This window comes from Salmo trutta, chromosome 12 (assembly GCF_901001165.1).
Source record: "Salmo trutta chromosome 12, fSalTru1.1, whole genome shotgun sequence".
NCBI lineage: Eukaryota > Metazoa > Chordata > Actinopteri > Salmoniformes > Salmonidae > Salmo > Salmo trutta.
Window position 1 is genome coordinate 14,087,067 of NC_042968.1, and position 20,350 is coordinate 14,107,416.

The 20,350-nt window shown below is 41.7% G+C and overlaps 2 protein-coding genes across 2 annotated transcripts; both read left to right on the forward strand.

Moving 5' to 3' along the window:
- Positions 1 to 450: 450 nt before the first annotated feature.
- LOC115202968 (B-cadherin) lies at positions 451 to 15,447 on the forward strand. The gene is made up of 16 exons (XM_029767176.1): positions 451 to 732; positions 1,168 to 1,282; positions 8,295 to 8,530; positions 8,771 to 8,911; positions 9,002 to 9,157; positions 9,251 to 9,395; positions 9,502 to 9,674; positions 9,777 to 9,905; positions 10,017 to 10,202; positions 11,637 to 11,881; positions 11,973 to 12,115; positions 12,228 to 12,452; positions 12,547 to 12,765; positions 12,894 to 13,024; positions 14,285 to 14,425; positions 14,611 to 15,447. The coding sequence occupies exons 1-16, from the start codon at positions 682 to 684 to the stop codon at positions 14,815 to 14,817; spliced, it is 2,643 nt and encodes an 880-aa protein (XP_029623036.1). The 5' UTR covers positions 451 to 681; the 3' UTR covers positions 14,818 to 15,447.
- Positions 15,448 to 17,434: 1,987 nt separating this feature from the next.
- Positions 17,435 to 19,725, forward strand: LOC115202696 (zinc finger protein SNAI2). The gene is made up of 3 exons (XM_029766762.1): positions 17,435 to 17,552; positions 18,390 to 19,001; positions 19,136 to 19,725. The coding sequence occupies exons 1-3, from the start codon at positions 17,474 to 17,476 to the stop codon at positions 19,315 to 19,317; spliced, it is 873 nt and encodes a 290-aa protein (XP_029622622.1). The 5' UTR covers positions 17,435 to 17,473; the 3' UTR covers positions 19,318 to 19,725.
- Positions 19,726 to 20,350: the final 625 nt, after the last annotated feature.

The following is a 20,350-nucleotide window of genomic DNA, read 5'->3' on the forward strand; positions in this document are numbered from 1 at the left end:
GTAGTGGTAGAATAGCACAGGGTCTCTCACATTGACACACAGACTTTACTACAAGCAGAGGAAACGTATGGTGAAGAATATGTTCGGCATTTATTTCGACTAGGCCAAATGGAGAAATTGTATATGTTTTTTTTTACCATGATTAAAATATATGTATTTATCAGTCATTTGTTAAAATGTGAAGTTTATTTTGACAAACTATAGCTTTTGACAAATATAGACAACTCCAGTGTGTGAAATTATTGTCAGTGTTGCTGACTGTGTTTTGTTTGAAACTACGTTGATCATGAAATGGAATGACTGACATCCGTGTTTGATCCTGAACCCACTCGTCCTCATCAGTGCTTCTCCTCTCGATCGGAATTCTCACATTATTGTGTAATAATTTGGAACATAGGACCCTTACTGTGGGTTTCTGGATTATGACAATTTACCTGTGTTTCATAGGTGCGGGTATAAGGAGCAGTTCTCCTCCATGCCCATACTTGGAGCGAGCGGATTTGCGACGTCACCTGCCTGCACACGGCACTATCCAGAAACTACCTGCTGAAACTCATTTCTTCAATTTAACCGACAATCCAGAAAGCACACATTTGAGCAAGAGACTTTTCCCCCGTCTACGCGTAAACTGATTACTTTTTACTGTTGGTGGAACGACTATTCTGAAATTATTCAAAACAAATGGGGGCCTTTTGGTTCGTGGAGTTGGGGTTATTAACATTGTTTCTCCAGGTAAGATTTTTGTTTTTACTCTGAAAGTAACATGCAATGTAGGCTACGCCATTTACCTGGGAACACTAAGTCACAGATACTGGTTCAGCTACAGCCTACTGGTCTTTTTTTTTAACTCATTTATGATTAAGTTTTCATGATTTGTTGGGTATATTTGTTTTAGCCAGCGTTGCGTTGGTCGATTATTTAACTTTACCAGGTTAACGCACCCGGATATTTGTTTTGTATTATTCTTAGCTTTTATTTATACTTGTGCCACATTTCTCAGTAGGGTGCTGTGGTATTTGTAGAAGATCAACAACAATAGTAATGAGTGGTAATTATGGTAGTATAATAGCATTTCTAAGGTAATCTGGTGAATATTGATTTCATGACCTTGTGTAGTTGATTTATAAATAATAAAACTGACGTTATTTGCTTTTTCCTTTTTGTAAGGCTTTCAAGCCAGGGTCGTCGGAGGAGTCAAAATGTATACCAGGTTTCAATTCGGAAATGTACATTTTCAAAGTGGAAAGAAATCACTTACAAAGTGGCCGGAGACTAGGAAAAGGTAAGAACTAACAAATGGTAGTTTAAGCGCTCTTGGCATATGACTGAGCAAAAATGTTTAACGCCTCGTTCAAAACAATTGGGAACTCGGGGAAAAAATGAGCTCCGACTGAAACATTTTGAACTGTCATCCAACAAACAATTCCAACTCTGGAACTCGGGTCTCTTTAAAGAGCTCAGACCTGAAAATCAATGGCGTCATGATTTGACCTTTATTTCTTTCCCGAGTCGCAGTTTTGAATGCTGCGTAAGGCCAAATATATTTTTTTGAAATGGGTGTCATCACTTCAGATTACATTTTAGTTTCTGCTTTGAATATTTCAGTACACATTGATAAATGTTTATCCATTGTTCAATTTGTGAGAAGTGGTTCAATTGGAAGTATTTTGTTTTTCAAGATTTGGGTCCGTCTCCCTTGATTCCTAATCAAACTGCCACAGTTCTACATTGTACAGACAAACCATTACTTGGCAAATATGGCATGGCACTGTTCTTCCCCTGTTTTCTCAGTGTTAGTTTGTTTACAATAGCATTGTGGTGTGTTGTCTGTATAGCATTGGGACTAATGGAGGGATTTTTCACACCTTTGCTAAGAAAGCAAAGTCTCACTCACAATTGTGTGACCAATTTAGTAGGCTAGATTTGCATTATGGCTTTTAATTATGTTTTCATCAAGTTGTGACCTATGTAAAACGGTTGACTAGACTGGGTGAACTAATTGAGACATGCTACATCTCTGGTAGTTTAACTGGGCGTGTAGGCACAAGATCTGATCAGTAGAGTAAAACTGGTTAGACTTCCTGGAACAACCATTAGGCTGGCCTAGATTCCTCTGAGTGACTTCTGACATTGATTGTCATTCACGTCAACTGACAGCATATTACAAATGAATAATGCATATCGATAGGAAATTAGAAATACTGCCTCAATCAATCCCTTTGTGTAGCAACCTATTTCCCATGATCATGTTCCATGATTAGTACCCAATATTACAGTAATAAGGAGGTAGTCTTAGTCATTGCTTTACAACTATTTCTCCTCCCTTTGGGATATGTTACGGGAAGACCTCTACAGACTCTCAGTATAATCTATTCTTGTCTCTTATGATACAGAAAGTTTGGTACTTTCATCTACATGTTGCGGCAAGGTCAGGAATCCATTCTAGTTTCACTCCTAACCCATAACATTGACGTCAGTGTCTTGCTATTGTTGGGCAATATTATGCGGGTATAGCTAGGCCTGTGGGGATCATGAAATTGTAAGGCGGATATTTTCATGCAACTAAGTGCTGTTCTTAACTTAGTTCTTAACAGTGTGGTTCCATATTGGACCGGGATGATCATCTCTGATAAACTTAAGATGCAACAACTAGGATGGGTTCACTAATATAACTAAGATTTTGGCTTCTCGACAATGAAAGTTTATGAAAACCAATAAAACAGGAGAGAAATGCTGGTTTCAATGGCATATGAGGAAATCTTTATAAAAAATTGCCTCCACGTTTCTATGGTGGAATTTTGGCTAGGCTGCTTTGAAGCAAGGTAAGACATGCCCCATAATATGAAGTAAAATGTTCAGGTTTCAAACATAAGTATTAAAATGCATAGGCCTACAGCCTCCAGCTCATATTGCAAAGTGGTTGAAACATGTCATAGCCTGCCTACCTTGCCTATGCACTAGAATGCAAAGGCAATAGAAAGCTGGGATCCTCTTATTAATTGTGGCCACCAAAACCATGTTTTTATCACACAATTGCATTTATAATTGTTGCGCAGTGACTGGACACATGTTTCACTCTAGCAGCATCCAGCTGTATTGCTGTCTGACAGGTGATATTTCCTCTCAAACTAGGCTCTATGCTGTGCACGTGTGATAAATAAGATGCATGACGACTAATGACATAAAAACATCAGCGACAATTTACACTGAACAGAATAGAAACGCAACGTGTAACAATTTTTATTTTTATTTTTACAGTTCATATTAGGGGAGCAACTAATAAATTCATTAGGGGCTCCCGAGTGGCGCAGCGGTCTAAGGCACTGCAACTCAGTGCTAGAGGCGTCACTATAGACCCTGGTTCGATTCCAGGCTGTATCACAATCGGGAGTCCCATTGAGAAGCGCACAATTGACCCAGCATCGTCCGGATTAGGGTTTGGCCGGGGTAGGCCGTCATTGTAAATAAGAATTTGTTTTTAACTGACTCGCCTAGTTAAATAAAAAAAAATTGGCCCTAATCTATGGATCTCAGATATGCATCTGGTCACAGATGCCTAAAAAGGTATGGGCGTGGATCAGAAAACCAGTCAGTATCTAGTGTGACCACCATTTGTCTCATGCAGCGCACGACATCTCCTTCACATAGAGATGATCAGGCTGTTGATTGTGGCCTTTGAAATGTTGTCCCACTCTTCTTCAATTGCTGTGCAATATTGGCGGGTAACTGGAACACGCTGTCGTACACCTCGATCCAGAACATCCCAAACATGTTCAATGGGTGACATGTCTGAGTATGTAGGCCATGGAAGAACTGGGACATTTTCAGCTTTCAGGAATTGTGTACAGATCCTTGGGACATGGGATCGTGCGTTATGCTGAAACATGATGTGATGGCGGCGGATGAATGACACGACAATGGGCTTCAGGATCTCGTCACAGTATCTCTGTGCCTTCAAATTTCCATCAATAAAATGCAATTGTGTTTGTTGTCCATAGCTTAAGCCTGCCCATACATAACCCCACCGCCACCATGGGGCACTCTGTTCAATGTTGAACAGAACTGCTCACCCACATGATGCCATACACACGGTCTGCCATCTGCCCGGTACAGTTGAAACCGGGAGTCATCCATGAAGAGAACACTTCTCCAGTGTGACAGTGGCCATCGAAGGTGAGCATTTCCCCACTGAAGTCGGTTACAACGTGAACTGCAGTCAGGTCAAGACCCCAGTGAGGGCCTTGAGCTTCTCTTTTGAATTTGTAAAAAAAAATATATATATATCTTTTAAAAGAATATTTAAAAACTTTTACCCCTCTTTTTTCCCAATTTCGTGGCATCCAATTGGTAGTTAGTCTTGTCTCATTGCTGCAATTCCCGTACGGACTCAGGAGAGGCGATGGTCTAGAGCTGTGCGTCCTCCGAAACACAACCCAACCAAGCCGCACTGCTTCTTGACACAGTGCCCACTTAACCCGGAAACCAGCTGCACCAACGTGTCGGAGGAAACACCTGGCGACCGTGTCAGCGTGCACTGCACCCAGCCCGCCACAGGAGTCACTAGTGCGCGATTGGACAAGGACATCCTAGCCGGCCAAACCCTCCCCTAACCCGGGCGAACCTGGGCCAATTGTGCGCTGCCCCATGGGTCTCCCGGTTGCGGCCAGCTGCAACAGAGCCTGGACTCGAACCAGGATCTCTAGTGGCATAGCTAGCAACTACGACGCAGTGCCTTAGGCCACTTTGAAGGCTAGATGAGCTTCTCTGAGACGGTTTCTGACAGTTGGTGCAAGAATTCTTCAGTTGTGCACACCCACAGTTTCATCAGCTGACCTGGTGGCTGGTCTCAGACGATCCCGCAGATGAAGAAGCCGGATGTGGCGGTCATGGGCTGGCATGGTTACACGTGGTCTGCGGTTGTGAAGCAAGTTAGACGTACTGCCAAATTCTCTAAAATTATATTGGCGGCGGCTTATGGTAGAGAAATTAACGTTCAATTCACTGCCAACAGCTCTGGTGGACATTCCTGCAGTCAGCATGCCAATTGCACACTCCCTCAACTTGAGACATCTGTGGCATTGGGTTGTTACACAACGTCACATTTTAGTGGACTTTTATTGTCCCCAGCACAAGGTGCACCTGTGTAATGATCATGCTTATTAATCCACTTCTTCATATGTCACACCTGTCAGGTGGATGGATTATCTTGGCAAAGGAGAAATCCTCACTAACAGGGATGTAAACTAATTTGTGTGTGAAATGAGGGAAATTATCTTTTTGTGTCTATGTAAAATTTCTGGACTCTTTTATTTCAGCTCATGAAACCAATAGTTTAGACGTTGCGTTTTAATATTTTTGTTCAGTATAATTCCTCTAAATTTATACAAATTAAGCATGACCAGTCAAATGTATTTCCAGTGGCTAACAGTAACCGTTAACATCCCTAGCACCTTTGGAACATATACATTTTAAAGTGTAATAAATCTATTTAATACACACATCACAATAAATCCATGATTTTATTTTAGGAAAAATGTATTTCAGAAGAACAGAAGTAGTCAGCCTACGGTAATGTTATCTGACTGCGCCATGCCATTATAGGCTGTAGGCTAGTTCATTTAGCGGAGAAGATATGCTTAAGTCCCTTGTCCCGAATACAGTCACCTGCCACTTTATTAGGTACACCACCCCCGTTCACGAAAATGGATCGCTGCTAGAGACAGTCATGGGGCTGTGGCTTGCTATATAAAGCAGGCATATGGGCATTGAGGCATTCAGTTACTGTTCGATTGGACGTTAGAAAGGGCAAAACTAGTAACCTAAGCGACTGAGGATTGTCGGTGCCAGGCATGCCTTATCTCAGAAGTGGCCGCCCTCCTGGGCTTTTCACACACACAAGTGTCTACGGTTTACAAGACTAGTGCGACAAACAAAAAAACATCCAGTCAGCTGCAGTCCTGTGGGTCAAACATTTCGTTGATGAGGTCGAAAGACAATGTCAAGAACGGTGCAAGCTAACAGACGGGCCACAACCATGGAACATGAGAGTTCAGTTTACTTGTGTGGCCTGCACTGTCCCCAGACCTCAACCCAATAGAGCATCTTTGGGATGAGATGGAACAGGCTGTTGGCAGCATGAATATACCGCCGTCCACTCTGCAGCACCTGCGTGATGCCATCGCGTCAGTATGGACCAACATCTCTGTGGAATGTTTCTGACACCTTGTAGAATGCCCCAAATAATTCAGGCTGTTCTGGAGGAAAAGGGGGTCCAACTGTGTAGCTACTTTTCTCTGGTAAAATGCAAGATAAACTTCAAGCAAAACATTAAGAAATATAGCTGGCTGCTTTCTTTCTATGATACACATTTGAAATATATGATGGCCATGCATCATTTTTGCCCAAAAGCCCGTGCTTTTTCATTGTAAGCTCATTTATTTGTATGGCTGCTAGCCAAATAGTATTGCACTTCTGTCATCTGATCAAAATGAAGCTATTTTCTGTCTTGTGTGACACTTGTATGAATGAAAACTATAGTTGCACGCCCCATGCGCACTCTATTGGCGCAAAAACATGACTTTCAATATGAAACGCAGGTGAAATGGTTAAAAACACAGTTTTTTGTTTTGTTGATGGTCTGAGTTTTGAAAATGCAAATTTCTGAAATCTAAAGGACCCCTGGTGCGACTATAGGCTATTCATTATTTGAAAAAGTTTCAAAAAAAGCTTCTCAGGCTGCACATGTTGTTCTCTCATGTGATCATATTTTCACCCAACAGACTATTCTCAATTTAATCTTGTCTTTACTCGTATGTAAAATTTGTTTTAATTTAGAATGGTTTATCAAATTGGCAGGGGGAAAAAAGGCATGTCATCCGTATGCACTAGAAATGCGACTGGAGCGTTGAGTCACGGTTATCTCCACTTATCCCCCTCCTGTACTTCCTGTTCACCCATGACTACGTGGCCGCACGTCTCCAACAGCAGAATCAAGTTTGCAGACGACACAACAGTCTTAGGCCTGATTTACCAACAATGTAACCTAAAGTAACTCTTCCAACAATCAAAACAGTGGTGAGATTTCTCTCCTGTGTGAGTTCGTTGGTGACAGCCAGTTGTAAAACAAATGTTTTTGTGACAGGTGGCCTGATTCTTTATTGCTCTGCACTTGAGCTTTACCACCTACAGCTTTCTTTAATTTGTTCAAGACAACCACCTTCTGGCCTAAAGAGTGGTAGTCGCTGTACATCTACCTACCTGATTCTCTAGTACCTAACTATCAATAGAATAAGCAGAAGTGTGTACTGTGGCATACTACAATTCAGTTTTACTTCTCAACCCCACCTTGTTTTTATGTAATTACAGAATTTCTGCATAACATTTAGCCAGTTCATTAGGCTGGAAAGAGGTGTATTGATTTAGGGGTTTTAAACAGACATGTTTTATGGGCAGTCTAGGCCTAAATGAACTACAGAAAGATGAGGGGAAAAACTGAATTGTACGTCATTAAAAAGTACTATTTTGTTAACATAATCCTTCTAACCCCCCCCCCCCCCTTAAAAGATTTAGATGCACTATTGTAAAGTGGTTATTCCACTGGATATCATAAGGTGAATGCACCAATTTGTAAGTCGCTCTGGATAAGAGCGTCTGCTAAATGACGTAAATGTAAATGTAATAGGTTTGAGTGTCTCATTATGCCCCTAAGTGACTCAGGCCTCTTTTGTAGAGCTAGGTCTATGTCTCAGGATGTTTTAGAAGTAATGTGAAACCAGGGGTTGTTGCTCACCTGTCCTTGAGTCTTAACCCAGGGCTGGATGATTCTGGTAGACTACTTGTATACAATGACAGCTTCATCTCTACCTGGTATATTGTTCTAAGTTGCACAGTACTAGTTATACATGTCATGTTAGTTACATGAGGATATGGGTCAATTTACTCCTTTGCAAGTCAGACATGTTGCAAATAATAAGCCCTGCATAATGTCTTTGCAGCAGATCAGAATTGTGATCATGAGGTGATTTAGGCCTAGTGTTTTTTTTTTTTTTTTGAAGGCCATTTGCTGCTTTGTTACTGTGACCAGTATTCCATTCATAAATTTACTGAGTGAGTCTGTGGTGGCAGTTTATCTAGAAAGCACTGATAGAATAAGGGCTCTTCTGTTATGAATTTGAGATTAAAGCGACAGTGCTTTAATTATGCTCCTGTTGTTGAATTGTTATTTTTTTTAGACCCACATACGAATTATGGTTGTGATGATAATTTTAAAAGGATATCTTTTGACCACCTTTCAGTGGTTTTTGATGACTGCACCAGCCGCACCAGCTTTCTCTTTCACTCCGAGGATTCACGCTTCAAAGTAGATGGTGACGGGACGCTGAAACTGAAGAGGGGGGTGACTCTGCATAATGGACATAAGGAGTTCTATGTCTCTACCCAGTCCATGGGCAAGAAGATCACTGTTCCAGTCAGAGTGTTGCATGAGGCCAGACACTACCACCATCACCATGAGATGACCACCCAGCCCCAGGTATACGACTGGTCAAATTAATATTGACTATGCTGTCCTCTAGTGGATAGATGGGCAACTGCATCTCTCTGGATGTGTTTCAATGGCTTCTATAGCTTGAAATATTCTGTCATTGAAACAGATTTTTCTTATTCTTCAGGTCAATTGATGACTTGCTGACAGTTTTTGTAAAAATATTTTTATTTTAGTGCCTGTAAACCATAGACTTGATATTTCATGGTTTTTGTTTCAATTCCACAGCCTGGATCAAGTCTGTCTCTACCTGTTCTGAGCTTCCCCAAGTCTTCAGGAGGTCTGAAAAGAAGGAAGAGGGACTGGGTCATTCCTCCCGTCAACTTCCCAGAGAATGAGCGAGGCCCCTTCCCCCAGAATATGGTGCAGGTAAGTGTCTTGTAGGTTAAGGATTGTTTTTCCATTATCAGTGTTGGGCATTTTGTAATTGACGTGAACATTATCATCCTTGTAAACCAGATCAGGTCCAGCAATGATAAAGAGGTGAAAATCCTGTACAGCATCACTGGCAATGGGGCAGACCAACCTCCTGTGGGACTCTTCACTGTGGACAAAAACTCTGGGATTCTCTATGTGACCCAGCCTTTGGACAGGGAGAAAAAAGACAAATACATTGTACGGTTTGTGTATCCTAATTTTCTTCCCTTGACTTAATTGAAAACTGATTTTTATATGTAGTTTTAAACTATTTGTTACTTCTCTCTGTAGCTCCTAGCCCATGCTGTTGCCGTGGGTGCAGGTAAGGCTGAGGCACCCATGGAGATCATTGTGAAAGTCATCGACCAAAATGACAACAAACCTGTATTTACCCAAAATCCATTTATGGGAACAGTCCCTGAGGCAGCAAAACCAGGTATGTTCACACACACGCTCAGTATTTACAGTACTTAATGATGTGATGGTTTTTAAGGAAAATAATGCTAGGACGATTCTGTACTTTTTTTTTTCACTCTGTTCAGGTGATGAGTTCATGCAGGTAACAGCCACTGATGCTGATGAGGAGGGCTCTGCCAATTCTGATGTCAGATACACCATTCTCAGTCAGGAGCCTCCACTACCAAGCCCCAACATGTTTGTCATCAACTCTGTGACTGGAGGGATTCGGGTTAACGCACCTGGGTTGGACAGAGAGGTTGGTCTCTTTTCAAATCGATAGTCTTGTTGGTCATTTATTCATTGTGTACCTTCTTCATGCGTTACATTTTGTGATTTTAGTTTACTAAATTTGTTTCAGAAAATTCTTAAATATACTTTGGAAATCCAAGCTGCTGATATGGAGGGAAATGGCCTTACCAGCTTTGGCAAAGCCATCATTACAGTAACGGACAGCAATGACAACGCGCCACAGTTTGTGACGCCTTCGGTAAGCACATTTGTGAAGACAACATTTCAAATTGAAGCCTTAAAACCGTGTTAACACATAATCGAATTGCCCTTTGCTTTATGATCTTGCTTCTCTCCTCCTCTGACACAGTACACTGTGTCAGTCCCAGAGAATAAAGTAGATGCCTTGGTGGTGAAAATGCCAGTGACTGATGGGGATGAGCCTCACTCCTCTGCCTGGGCCACCACCTTCAAGATAGTTGACGGGGACCCTGAAGGCCTTTTCAACGTGAGCACAGGCCCTAGCAAGCTGGAAGGCATCATTACGACAGAAAAGGTATGTTGAAATCTTTTCAAATAGATGTAATTGAGCTGCTACTCTGGAGGTGTAGCAAAAGCAGCCTGTCACTTGCTTTTTAGCTTCTACTCTAGAATGGTATCCTGTAGGAAGCAATTTGCACTCCCCTTAGTAATTTATTTGGACAGTGAAGCTGAAATGTAATTTTGCTCTATACTATACATTTTTTTAAATTTGAGATTCAATGTTTCATATGAGGCGACAGTACACAATGTCACTTCTTTTTGAGAGTATTTTCATACATATCGCCCCTGCAGGAGGCCTTTTGCAGACCATCATGGTAAATAAGAATTTGTTCTTAACTGTCTTGCCTAGTTAAATACATTTTTTTTTTTTTTTTTTTTTTTTATACAGTTTAGGAATAAAGTACTTTTTCTAGTCCCCCTATTTTGAAGGTGTCTTAAGTATTTGGACAAATTCACTAATGACAAACATTATATTAAGCAGCACATTCATATGAGGCTTAAAATCCAATTATAATACAAAAGTAGTGTGAAATGCACAACCCTCCAACCATCGAGAGGATGATTAAGGTCTACATGTGCACTACAAGCAACATGTAAATAGTTTTTTTGCTGGCGTTCTATAAGAACTCTCCCTTGTTCTGCCACCAACTTGTGCGTATCGCTCTTATGCTGCAATGTTTGCAAACACAAAGGGGTCTATAGAAGTGCATGGTAAATAATGTATTGTCATTTTGGAGTCTCTTTTATTGTAAATAAGAATGTTTCTAAACACTTCTACATTCATGTGGATGCTACCATTTTATTATGGATAATCATGAATGACTCTTGAATCACGATGAGTGAGTTCGAGGGATAAATATCATACCCCCAAAAAATGGTTGTTGGTAATGGTGAGAGGTTAGCATGTTTTGGGGGTATGATCTTTCTCATTACTCATTATTCACGATTCATTCAGGATTATCCATAATCATGGTAGCATCCACATTAATGTAAAATTCTTCAGAAACATATTCTTATGTACAGTAAGGGATTCTTATTTACCATTCATTTCTATTGGGCACAACGATCTGAAAATGCGTCCAGCAAGTTTGTTGCCGCAAGCTTGATGCAGTTATTGCGTGCTAGGAATATGAAACCAAATACTTAACTTTTGACTACTTTTAATACATTGAATTTGTCCAAATACCTATGACTCTTTCCAATGGGGGCGACTAGATACATAGTTATTTTATTTATGAAAATACCCTCAAGTTCTGTTATGTACCGTTGTTTCATATGAAACATTTGACCTAAAATGCTGGAGAATAGAGCCAAATTAAGTTCTGGCTACACTGTCCAAATAAATATGTAGGGGAGTGTATGCTTGTAGATATAAACACCATTATCCTGATTCTATAATGTCTGAAGGATTCCTATTCTGATTGGCTTTCCTGTTCTTTCAATACAGCCCCTTGACTTTGAGAAGAACAACAAGTACACTCTGCTGGTCACTGTGGCGAATGAAGTCCCATTTGCCTTCCCTCTGCCCACCTCCACTGCTACTGTTATAGTGAATGTGGAGGATGTGAATGAAGCTCCAGTCTTCAACCCAGTGGCAAAGATTATCAGAAAACCTGAGGACCTCCCTGTGGACAGCGACCTGGTTCTGTACACAGCCACAGACCCAGACACTGCAAGGAATCAGAAAGTCACGTAAGATTAGAACTTCATTTACAATTTATTATATTTTTGTAAGATTTGAAGAGGATAATTTGTGACAAATGTTTGTACATTTACTTCACAGATACAAGATTAAGAATGATGTTGCTGGATGGCTCAGTATCAACAAAGACACTGGGCTGATAAAAGTCAAGACAGACATGGACAGAGAATCCACTTTTGTCCAAGACAACAAATACTCTGTTGTTGTTCTGGGCACTGACAACGGTATTTCAATTAACCCTTTCTCTAATATTAACTGTTCATATTTCAAGTTTAGAAGATGACCACAGCCTAAACTTGACCTTTTGAGTGACAGTGCTCTAATTTGGATTTGCAGATGAAATCCCAGCAACGGGCACTGGCACCCTTATCATAGAGCTGGAGGATGTGAATGACAACCCTCCAACCATCGACGAGAGGATGATTAAGGTCTGCAACAAGGAGTCCTCCCCACAGCTGCTATCAATCACTGATAAAGACGGAGCGGGCTTCGCTGCTCCATACACTGTACAGCTTCAGGGGTCGTCCCTTTCGAACTGGACTGCCAGAATGAATGACTCAAGTATGCGTTGATTTTTCCCAGAACTACAGTACTAGCCCCCCCCTTTAAAAGAACTGCATTGTTTGATGTTAAATGTTACCATTTTCCATCTCAGAAACTGGCATTATCCTGACACTGAAGACTATGTTGGACAGTGGAGATTACACGGTTGTCCTGAGAGTGTCTGACAACCAGGGCCTGCACCAGGAGAGCACCATCCTGGCCTCCGTGTGTGACTGCAAAGGAGCTGATGTCCAGTGCGCCGATAAAGCTGTAGCAGGCTTCGGCCTCTCTAGCATTCTGGGAATTCTAGGAGCCATTTTACTACTCCTATGTAAGTTCATTTGTTTAACATGGCACTAACGTGTTTGGTCATTGCTGTCCTCAAAGCCTACATATGTAGTTGTTAATACACAATGAAGTGCAAGTGTGTTAAGGCCCTGTGTGTTTGTTGTGCTCCAGTGTTGTCTCTTCTGCTGCTCATGTTCCTGAGGAAGAGAGGTGGCGAGAAGAAGGAGCCTCTGCTGCAGGAAGACGATGTCAGGGACAACATCTACTACTACGACGAGGAGGGAGGTGGCGAGGATGACCAGGTGAGGGAAGAGCACACCAGACTAGGGCTGTGGTTCAGACTCAAAAGACACACCTTCGTCCACTTACCTTCACCTTATGCCCTTGGGGGAATCCCCGTCGCCATCTTGGAGGGCGGTCCAAATGATTAGCCAAGCAATGGAAGTTTGCAATGTAAGCCCCTCAGCCCTTGTTTTTAGTCACGTTTGCGAGTGTATAATTATGTTTTCTCCGGGGCCTGAAACTCCCCATAATTCAATTTGTGACGATTGTACATCCGCTAAGAAAAGTCGGCAAACTTAAACATCAATTTATTTAACTAGGCAAGTCAGTTAAGAACAAATTCTTATTGTCAATGACGGCCTAGGAACAGTGGGTTAACTGCCTGTTCAGGGGCAGAACGACAGATGTGTACCTTGTCAGCTCGGGGATTTGAACTTGCGACCTTTACTAGTCCAACGCTTTAACCACTAGGCTACCCTGCCACCCCATCCATGGAGAAGTCAACATACAAGTGTAAGTAAAAACAAATGCAAATAAGTTAGAAATTGTGCTACTAATGCACACGACTCAAACACGTCTCGTAAATGTTTTTTTTGGTTGTCTTTTGGAAATTGTAGAAATAAAACATTTTCTAGTTCCAGCTAGGCAGCCTAACGTTAGTTATGTAATTAATTTGCTAGCTTTCATACAGTAGGTGTATATTAATAATTCTGTTTAATGAGTAGACATGCACTCATAATTGACTGAAGTGCATATAAAGCTACCGGTGGCTAAAAACACAATCATTGCGGGATGCACGAGTGACGAATTTCCGGCAAGGGTGGTCCATTTTTAAAAATAATTCCTTCCACCCTCGCCCCTTGCCCTGCAAGTGTACACTCGTCAGACGTCATCAGAAGTGTCCACTTAATTTGAGAGCTGAGGGGTCTTTTTAAGTGTTTGGACTGCAGCCTAGCTCAGAACAAGCCCACTAGGCTCTCCCAAGTGTCCATTTATTATTGGGATATGCAATAACACATCTATCAGTCAATGTTTCTAAAGTTGATGTTTCTGTGTCTTCTGATTTATTTTTATTTCACCTTTATTTAACCAGGTAGGCTAGTTGAGAACAAGTTCTCATTTGCAACTGCGACCTGGCCAAGATAAAGCAAAGCAATTCGACACATGCAACACAGTTAAACATGGAATAAACAAACACACAATCAATAATACAGTAGGAAAATCTATATACAGCATGATCTTGTAATATAATGCATGTCTGTACATCTTTCCACCTTCAGGATTTCGACTTGAGTGTTCTGCACAGAGGTCTGGATAACCGTCCGGATGTTTTCCGTAATGACATCGCTCCAACCATGGCCCGGCCAGAGTATCGCCCACGACCCGCCAACCCAGCCGACATAGGCAACTTCATTGATGATGTGAGTAAAGTCTTGAACTGATTTATAATGTGAGTGGAATGCACAGTTAAGATCATATCTAAGTCTTCTGGGGATGATTTGTCATTCAAGTAACTGGATTTAACATGGATAATGTCAGTTTGCTTGTTTAGAATTTGTGCTGTGTATTCACCAAGGTGGTAACGTGTAATCTTTCTGTTGACCAGAACCTGAAGGCAGCTGACAACGACCCCACTGCTCCTCCCTACGACTCCCTCCTGGTGTTTGACTATGAAGGAGGTGGCTCTGAGGCCGGCTCTCTCAGCTCCCTCAACTCCTCCAGCTCAGGAGACGACCAGGACTACGACCTCCTTCAACAGTGGGGCCCGCGCTTCAAGAAGCTGTCTGACATGTACGGAGGAGGAGAGGATTGAGAAGTCAGTCAGCCTCTCAACCTTTTTGCTTGGAAAGTGTCCAGTTCTCCACAGTTGGCTCTGTAGGCTGAAGATCCTTTTTTTACTTTATTTCCCCTTTTGTGTTTCGGGCACATTTACAGTTTGATTTGTGCAGACGTGGGAACATTTTAGAGAATTGTGTTCAATGCTCGTCTTCAGCATGGGGAGGGTGGCACACTCTTGGCTCTGCACTAGCAGGATATTGACATAGATTTTACACAGTTCAGCAGTGCTTTCTAATGGACTCTTAATAACCCCAGATTGTACTTGAATTTAATATGCATTGTTTGCTGGTTCTTGCTTCTATGTTGGTGTCATATCATAAAGTTTCTATAAAGACTATACTTTGGCATGTAATGTAAGTTACTTGAAATCCAAATCAGCCGTAGGATTTTTTTGTTAACTGAGATGAATTATCAAGCTCAAACGCTTTTTAAAAATGTTTGATAAAAATATAAGTTTGGGTCTTTGTGTTCCTTTTCATTTAAAATGTTTTTTTTGTTTCTATTTGCTTCTGAAGAAGCACTTGTGAATTTTTTTTTTTTATAAAGGATATCCCTTTGGTACATTGATGGCCATGTGAATAGTTTTAATAAATAAATTACAACATGTCAGTCTTCTTTTTTTATATGAGCTAAATTAATCAAATTCACAGATGAGGCACTAGATGGCAATGATAGAATGAAACAGGTCTGGGTCAATGAATGATGCCATTTCCTTGTTCCACAGAACAGATTGTACAAGTTTTATATTTAAGCAATAAGGCCGGGAGGGTATATTGCCAATATACTGTGGCTAAGGGCTGTTGAGCACAATGCAACGCGGTGTGCTTGGACACAGCCCTAAGCCATGGTATATTGGCCATATACCACAAACCCCAGAGGTGCCTAACTGCTATTATAAACTGCTTACCAATGTAATTAGATCAGTAAAATAAATATTGTCATACCTGTGGTATACGGACTCTGTGGTATACGGACACTACGGCTATGAAAAGCCAACTGACATTTACTCCTGAGGTGCTGACCTGTTGTACCCTCGACAACCACTATGATTATTATTTGACCCTGCTGGTCATCTATGAACATTTGAACGTCTTGGCCATGTTCTGTTATCTCCACCCGGCACAGCCAGAAGAGGACTGGCCACCCCTCAGAGCCTGGTTCCTCTCTAGGTTTCTTCCTAGGTTCTGGCCTTTCGAGGGAGTTTTTCCTAGCCACCGTGCTTCTACACCTGCATTGCTTGCTGTTTGAGGTTTTAGGCTGGGTTTCTGTACAGCACTTTGAGATATCAGCTGATGTAAGAAGGGCTTTATAAATACATTTGATTTGATCAGCCAATCAGCAGGGCTTGAACCACCGAGTTTATAATGTGCCTTGAATCACATGTTCATGAATCGGTGGCTAAAGTAGCCTATAATCTCCATTAGAAACTGGGTGGTTCAGCCCTGAATGCTGTTTGGCTGACAGCCATGGTATATCAGACTGTATACCACAGGTAAAACAATATTTATTTTTACTGCTCTAATTACGTTGGTAACCAGTTTATAATAGCAATAAGGCACCTCGGGCGTTTGTGGTATATTGGCCATATACCACGGCTAAGGGCTGTATCCAGGAACTCCTCGTTGTGCATAAGAACCCCTTAGCCATTGGCCATATACCACATTATTGCTTAAATACGCTATTTTTAAACATGTTAAATAAAAATATTTGTTTCGTCTTACACTTTAGAAGTAGGTGGTTAAGGTCAGTATATTCATATTTTTTTTCTACACATTGAACTGTTCAAGGAAGTGAATACTTACACACCATCGTAAAAAAAAAAAACATGTTTCTTTCAGTCCTCCACACCAATGACCTCCCCTCCTTGACCGCTAGTTCGGCTGCTTCAATAGGCTGCTTCAATAGGATGCACTTCACGGAATGGAAAATGACCGGTCTGGGAATGCGCTTTGTTTCCGAAGCTTTCGAATGAGACATGGAAAGAAACGGAGAATAATAGACGAGGAACCTCTCACGAAACACTTCAAGTCTGTCTTTCTATACAAGTAAGCATAGGATACAAAAGTGCATTCATTCATTCAAATAAACACCCATAGTTTGCCTAATCATAGGTCTGGACTTTGAGCACATTTTTAGGATGGAGGTGAATAACGTTTTTGACGGCTAGTTCAACCCCCCAAAAAAACACATTTATTTGGCATTTTTTGCTATACCATGTGATAGTGAGAACCTCTGTAGAATAAAGAAAAATATAGAGAAAGAAATACCGGTAGGCCAATATTGTTTTTTACTAATAAAGCCAGTCAGGCAGGGCAAACTCAGATCGCCTGTCTGCGGGCTTGCTGACTACTGTATACAGTGTGTTGCGATGCACCTGTTTAGTTGGGGTATGCTGATCGACACAGAGGTCCGCCCCGGTGCACTTGTCCTTTCATTCTAATTGGTCCGACAGGGTGTGTATGCAAATTTTTAGCGACCCCTGCACCTGACTCTCTCCACTCCACTGAAGAATGCAAGGCAAAAGACAGCCTCCAAGAGCTATTTATTCAACAGGTCATCCAACGAGCACTCACTTGTTACATTATTGCGGCGCTGCAGACTCATCAATAACCCAGAGCTATATAACAAAGATGCCAAGGTCGTTTCTGGTGAAGAAACATCTCACTAATAAGAAGCCAAACTATGGAATTCTGGATTCAAAAGCAGACGGTACAGTTAATTTTTTAAATCTACTTAAATGTTATGTTTCTATCATTGTGTTGTATATTCTCATCTACAGTAGTTATATAAAAAACAAAAATACCAATGTGAATACCTTTGCTATTTTGTCTGTTGGCTATAACTTGCCTTATTTCAGAAAAAAACGAATTTATAATTATATTTATTTTATTCCATTCATAGCCCATTTTAAAAAGGAATTTTATTCTTGCCGTGAGTAATTGAACACACTAGGCCTATAACTCAAACAATATGATTTGAGTTATAGGAAAGTAAATAATGATGGATTTAACTTATACCTTGGAATAGGATACGACAAATGCAGTTTTGGAGTTTAGCAGGTGCAAAATCTGTCACACAAAAGAAGAGTTTATTATTAGTCCCTCCTGGGATCTGAAGGGTCCTATTAAGCGCGTTCAAGAGGCTAATGTAGTGCCCTCCGAGGCTCCTTTTACCCCAAAATGTGCCATAAGTCTGTGTTTTTGTTCCAATTCACCCCTTAAAGCGAGCTAGCCTCCCACCCTCCCGTATTGAACTGTCAAAGATGACCATTATAGAAGTGGAAAAGAAAATGTATGTGACTAAAATCAGTTGGCTATGCTATGGGAATGCATTGGAACTTTGGATGTTATGCAAATCGATATACACAATACAGTCCCTCTGTTACTTTGAGACTGCTCCTAATAATGTAAATGAATGTCAAATATTTAACTATATGTTTTAACTTATTACTGAATTCGGCCTAATTATTCTCATAGAGCATTATTAAAACATTTGAGTGTACTTGTAAAACAGTTTTAACATAAAATGGTGTTTGTGTCATTACAGATCTCTACAACAGCCTGGTCCAGCCTGAGGTAGCCTGTTACATCCCCAGCACTCCTCAGCCCCTGGAGGGTTGGCTGCCAGGGCCAAGTCTCATCCCCACACCAGCCTCCATGCACTTTCCACAGGTAGACAGGCTGCCTTCAAGGGACACCAGCTTGTCCCTGCATAGTTCAACACAGGAAATCACCTACCCCCTGTCAGTGTCTCACAACAGTCCGCTAAGAGACTCACACTCCGGACTTGAGCCCCTGGGAACCATGGAACCCCAGACCTTCCTGCTCTCACAGGACTTCAGACACCTGGAGGAGAGGGGCAGCATGCCTAATCCCCTCCTGGGCCTTGTTCGCTCTAGTGTTAGTCAGGAGTGCTTTGAATGCTTCGACTGCCACAAAGCCTACTTCACCTTCTCTGGGCTGGCCAAGCACAGGCAGTTGCACTGTGAGTGGCAGTGTCACAAGTACTTCAGCTGCAAGTACTGTGACAAGGAGTATGTGAGCCTGGGAGCTCTGAAGATGCACATCCGAACACACACACTGCCCTGCGTCTGCAAGCTCTGTGGGAAGGCCTTCTCCAGGCCTTGGCTGCTCCAGGGACACATTCGCACACATACAGGTACGGACAGAGTAATGTACAGCCGGCAACACTTTTCACCTTTATTCCCCTGTTTCATGAATTGAGCTTGACTTCACACCATCCCATATTCAGTTACCCACTAGGGCTCTGAGTTGATCAATTCCTTTTTTCAGGTGAGAAGCCCTTCTCCTGCCCACACTGCAGCCGGGCGTTTGCTGACCGCTCCAACCTCCGAGCACACCTACAGACACACTCTGACATCAAGAAATACCAGTGCAAGAGCTGCTCCAAAACCTTCTCCAGGATATCTCTGCTCTCCAAACATGAAGAGTCTGGCTGCTGCCCACTGTCCTGATGCCATTTACTGCCTGTGCTGCCCACTCTGAGCCTGTTGCCTACTTGCCTAGGCTATGTCTGGTTCTACTAACACCAGACTGCTGTGCCCTCACAAAGCACTGGAGATAGACTGCTATTAGTGACACGGAGCTCTGACTACTGTATGTTTTTGGTCTCTGACATTTCAAGCTCATGAAATAAGCACAACGGACTGTGTCCAAAGACGTTCTTATGTCATATATTTGATATATGAAGTAGTTGTTTGACAAAAAAAAGAGAAAAGTTATCGCATGCTGCCAAAAATACTTTTGATTGTGTTATTGATGATTACCTGTGCCTTTTGAGGAAATGTATAGCTGGAGTATACAATTTTGTATGAACTTTGTTTGTTTAAAAACAATAAATACCTACTTTTGTACAATATGCCTAAATATGAAAACATGCATCATCATGGGAGACATGAACCACTGAGATGAAAGCACAAGCCCTTGTCTAAGTCAAGAAATATTGAAGAAACCCACTTTTCTAAAATCAAAACAAAGACTGAGTGAGTGCTGAAGAGTGCACAAGTAGAGTATTAGAACTAAATGTTAGCGCTTTCCTATCAGTGACCTGGCAGGTTCCTACTTTACGACCATTTCTTGGCATTGTGAGATCACTGGCGAACTGTAAATATCATCACGGGCACACAGGAAACTGGAGAATAAAGCGATTAGGATAAACGGAAAACAGATAGTGTGGGTGACATTCTGGCAGTGTTCTTGTGACACCCCTATCCCCAGGCAGGATCTCTCAGGGGTCTCTGAGACGGGATCATTTAAATCACAGCCCCCTATTTTTCCTCAGCTAATTAATTAATTTTTGGACGGCAGCTGGTGAAGGTGGATATTTTAAGAGTCTAAATAAAACCGTGATGTTTCTCATTTGTAATGGTGCATGGAAAATTCTTATTAAATATATCTGTTTATTGGCAGGTGGAGGGAGGCCAGCTGCATGCTGCTGTGGCGCCATGCCAGGCCTTGCGGGAGGGGACACGGTGGGGGCTTGGACCA

Bases quoted from the DNA above. Each gene is read 5' to 3' on its own strand.
- LOC115202968 (XM_029767176.1), top strand. From the start codon at position 682: ATGGGGGCCTTTTGGTTCGTGGAGTTGGGGTTATTAACATTGTTTCTC. The intron at 8,531-8,770 runs GTATACGACTGG...TCAATTCCACAG, and splicing joins AGATGACCACCCAGCCCCAG to CCTGGATCAAGTCTGTCTCT. The intron at 12,766-12,893 runs GTAAGTTCATTT...GTTGTGCTCCAG, and splicing joins AGCCATTTTACTACTCCTAT to TGTTGTCTCTTCTGCTGCTC.
- LOC115202696 (XM_029766762.1), top strand. From the start codon at position 17,474: ATGCCAAGGTCGTTTCTGGTGAAGAAACATCTCACTAATAAGAAGCCA. The intron at 17,553-18,389 runs GTACAGTTAATT...GTGTCATTACAG, and splicing joins TCTGGATTCAAAAGCAGACG to ATCTCTACAACAGCCTGGTC. The intron at 19,002-19,135 runs GTACGGACAGAG...TCCTTTTTTCAG, and splicing joins ACACATTCGCACACATACAG to GTGAGAAGCCCTTCTCCTGC.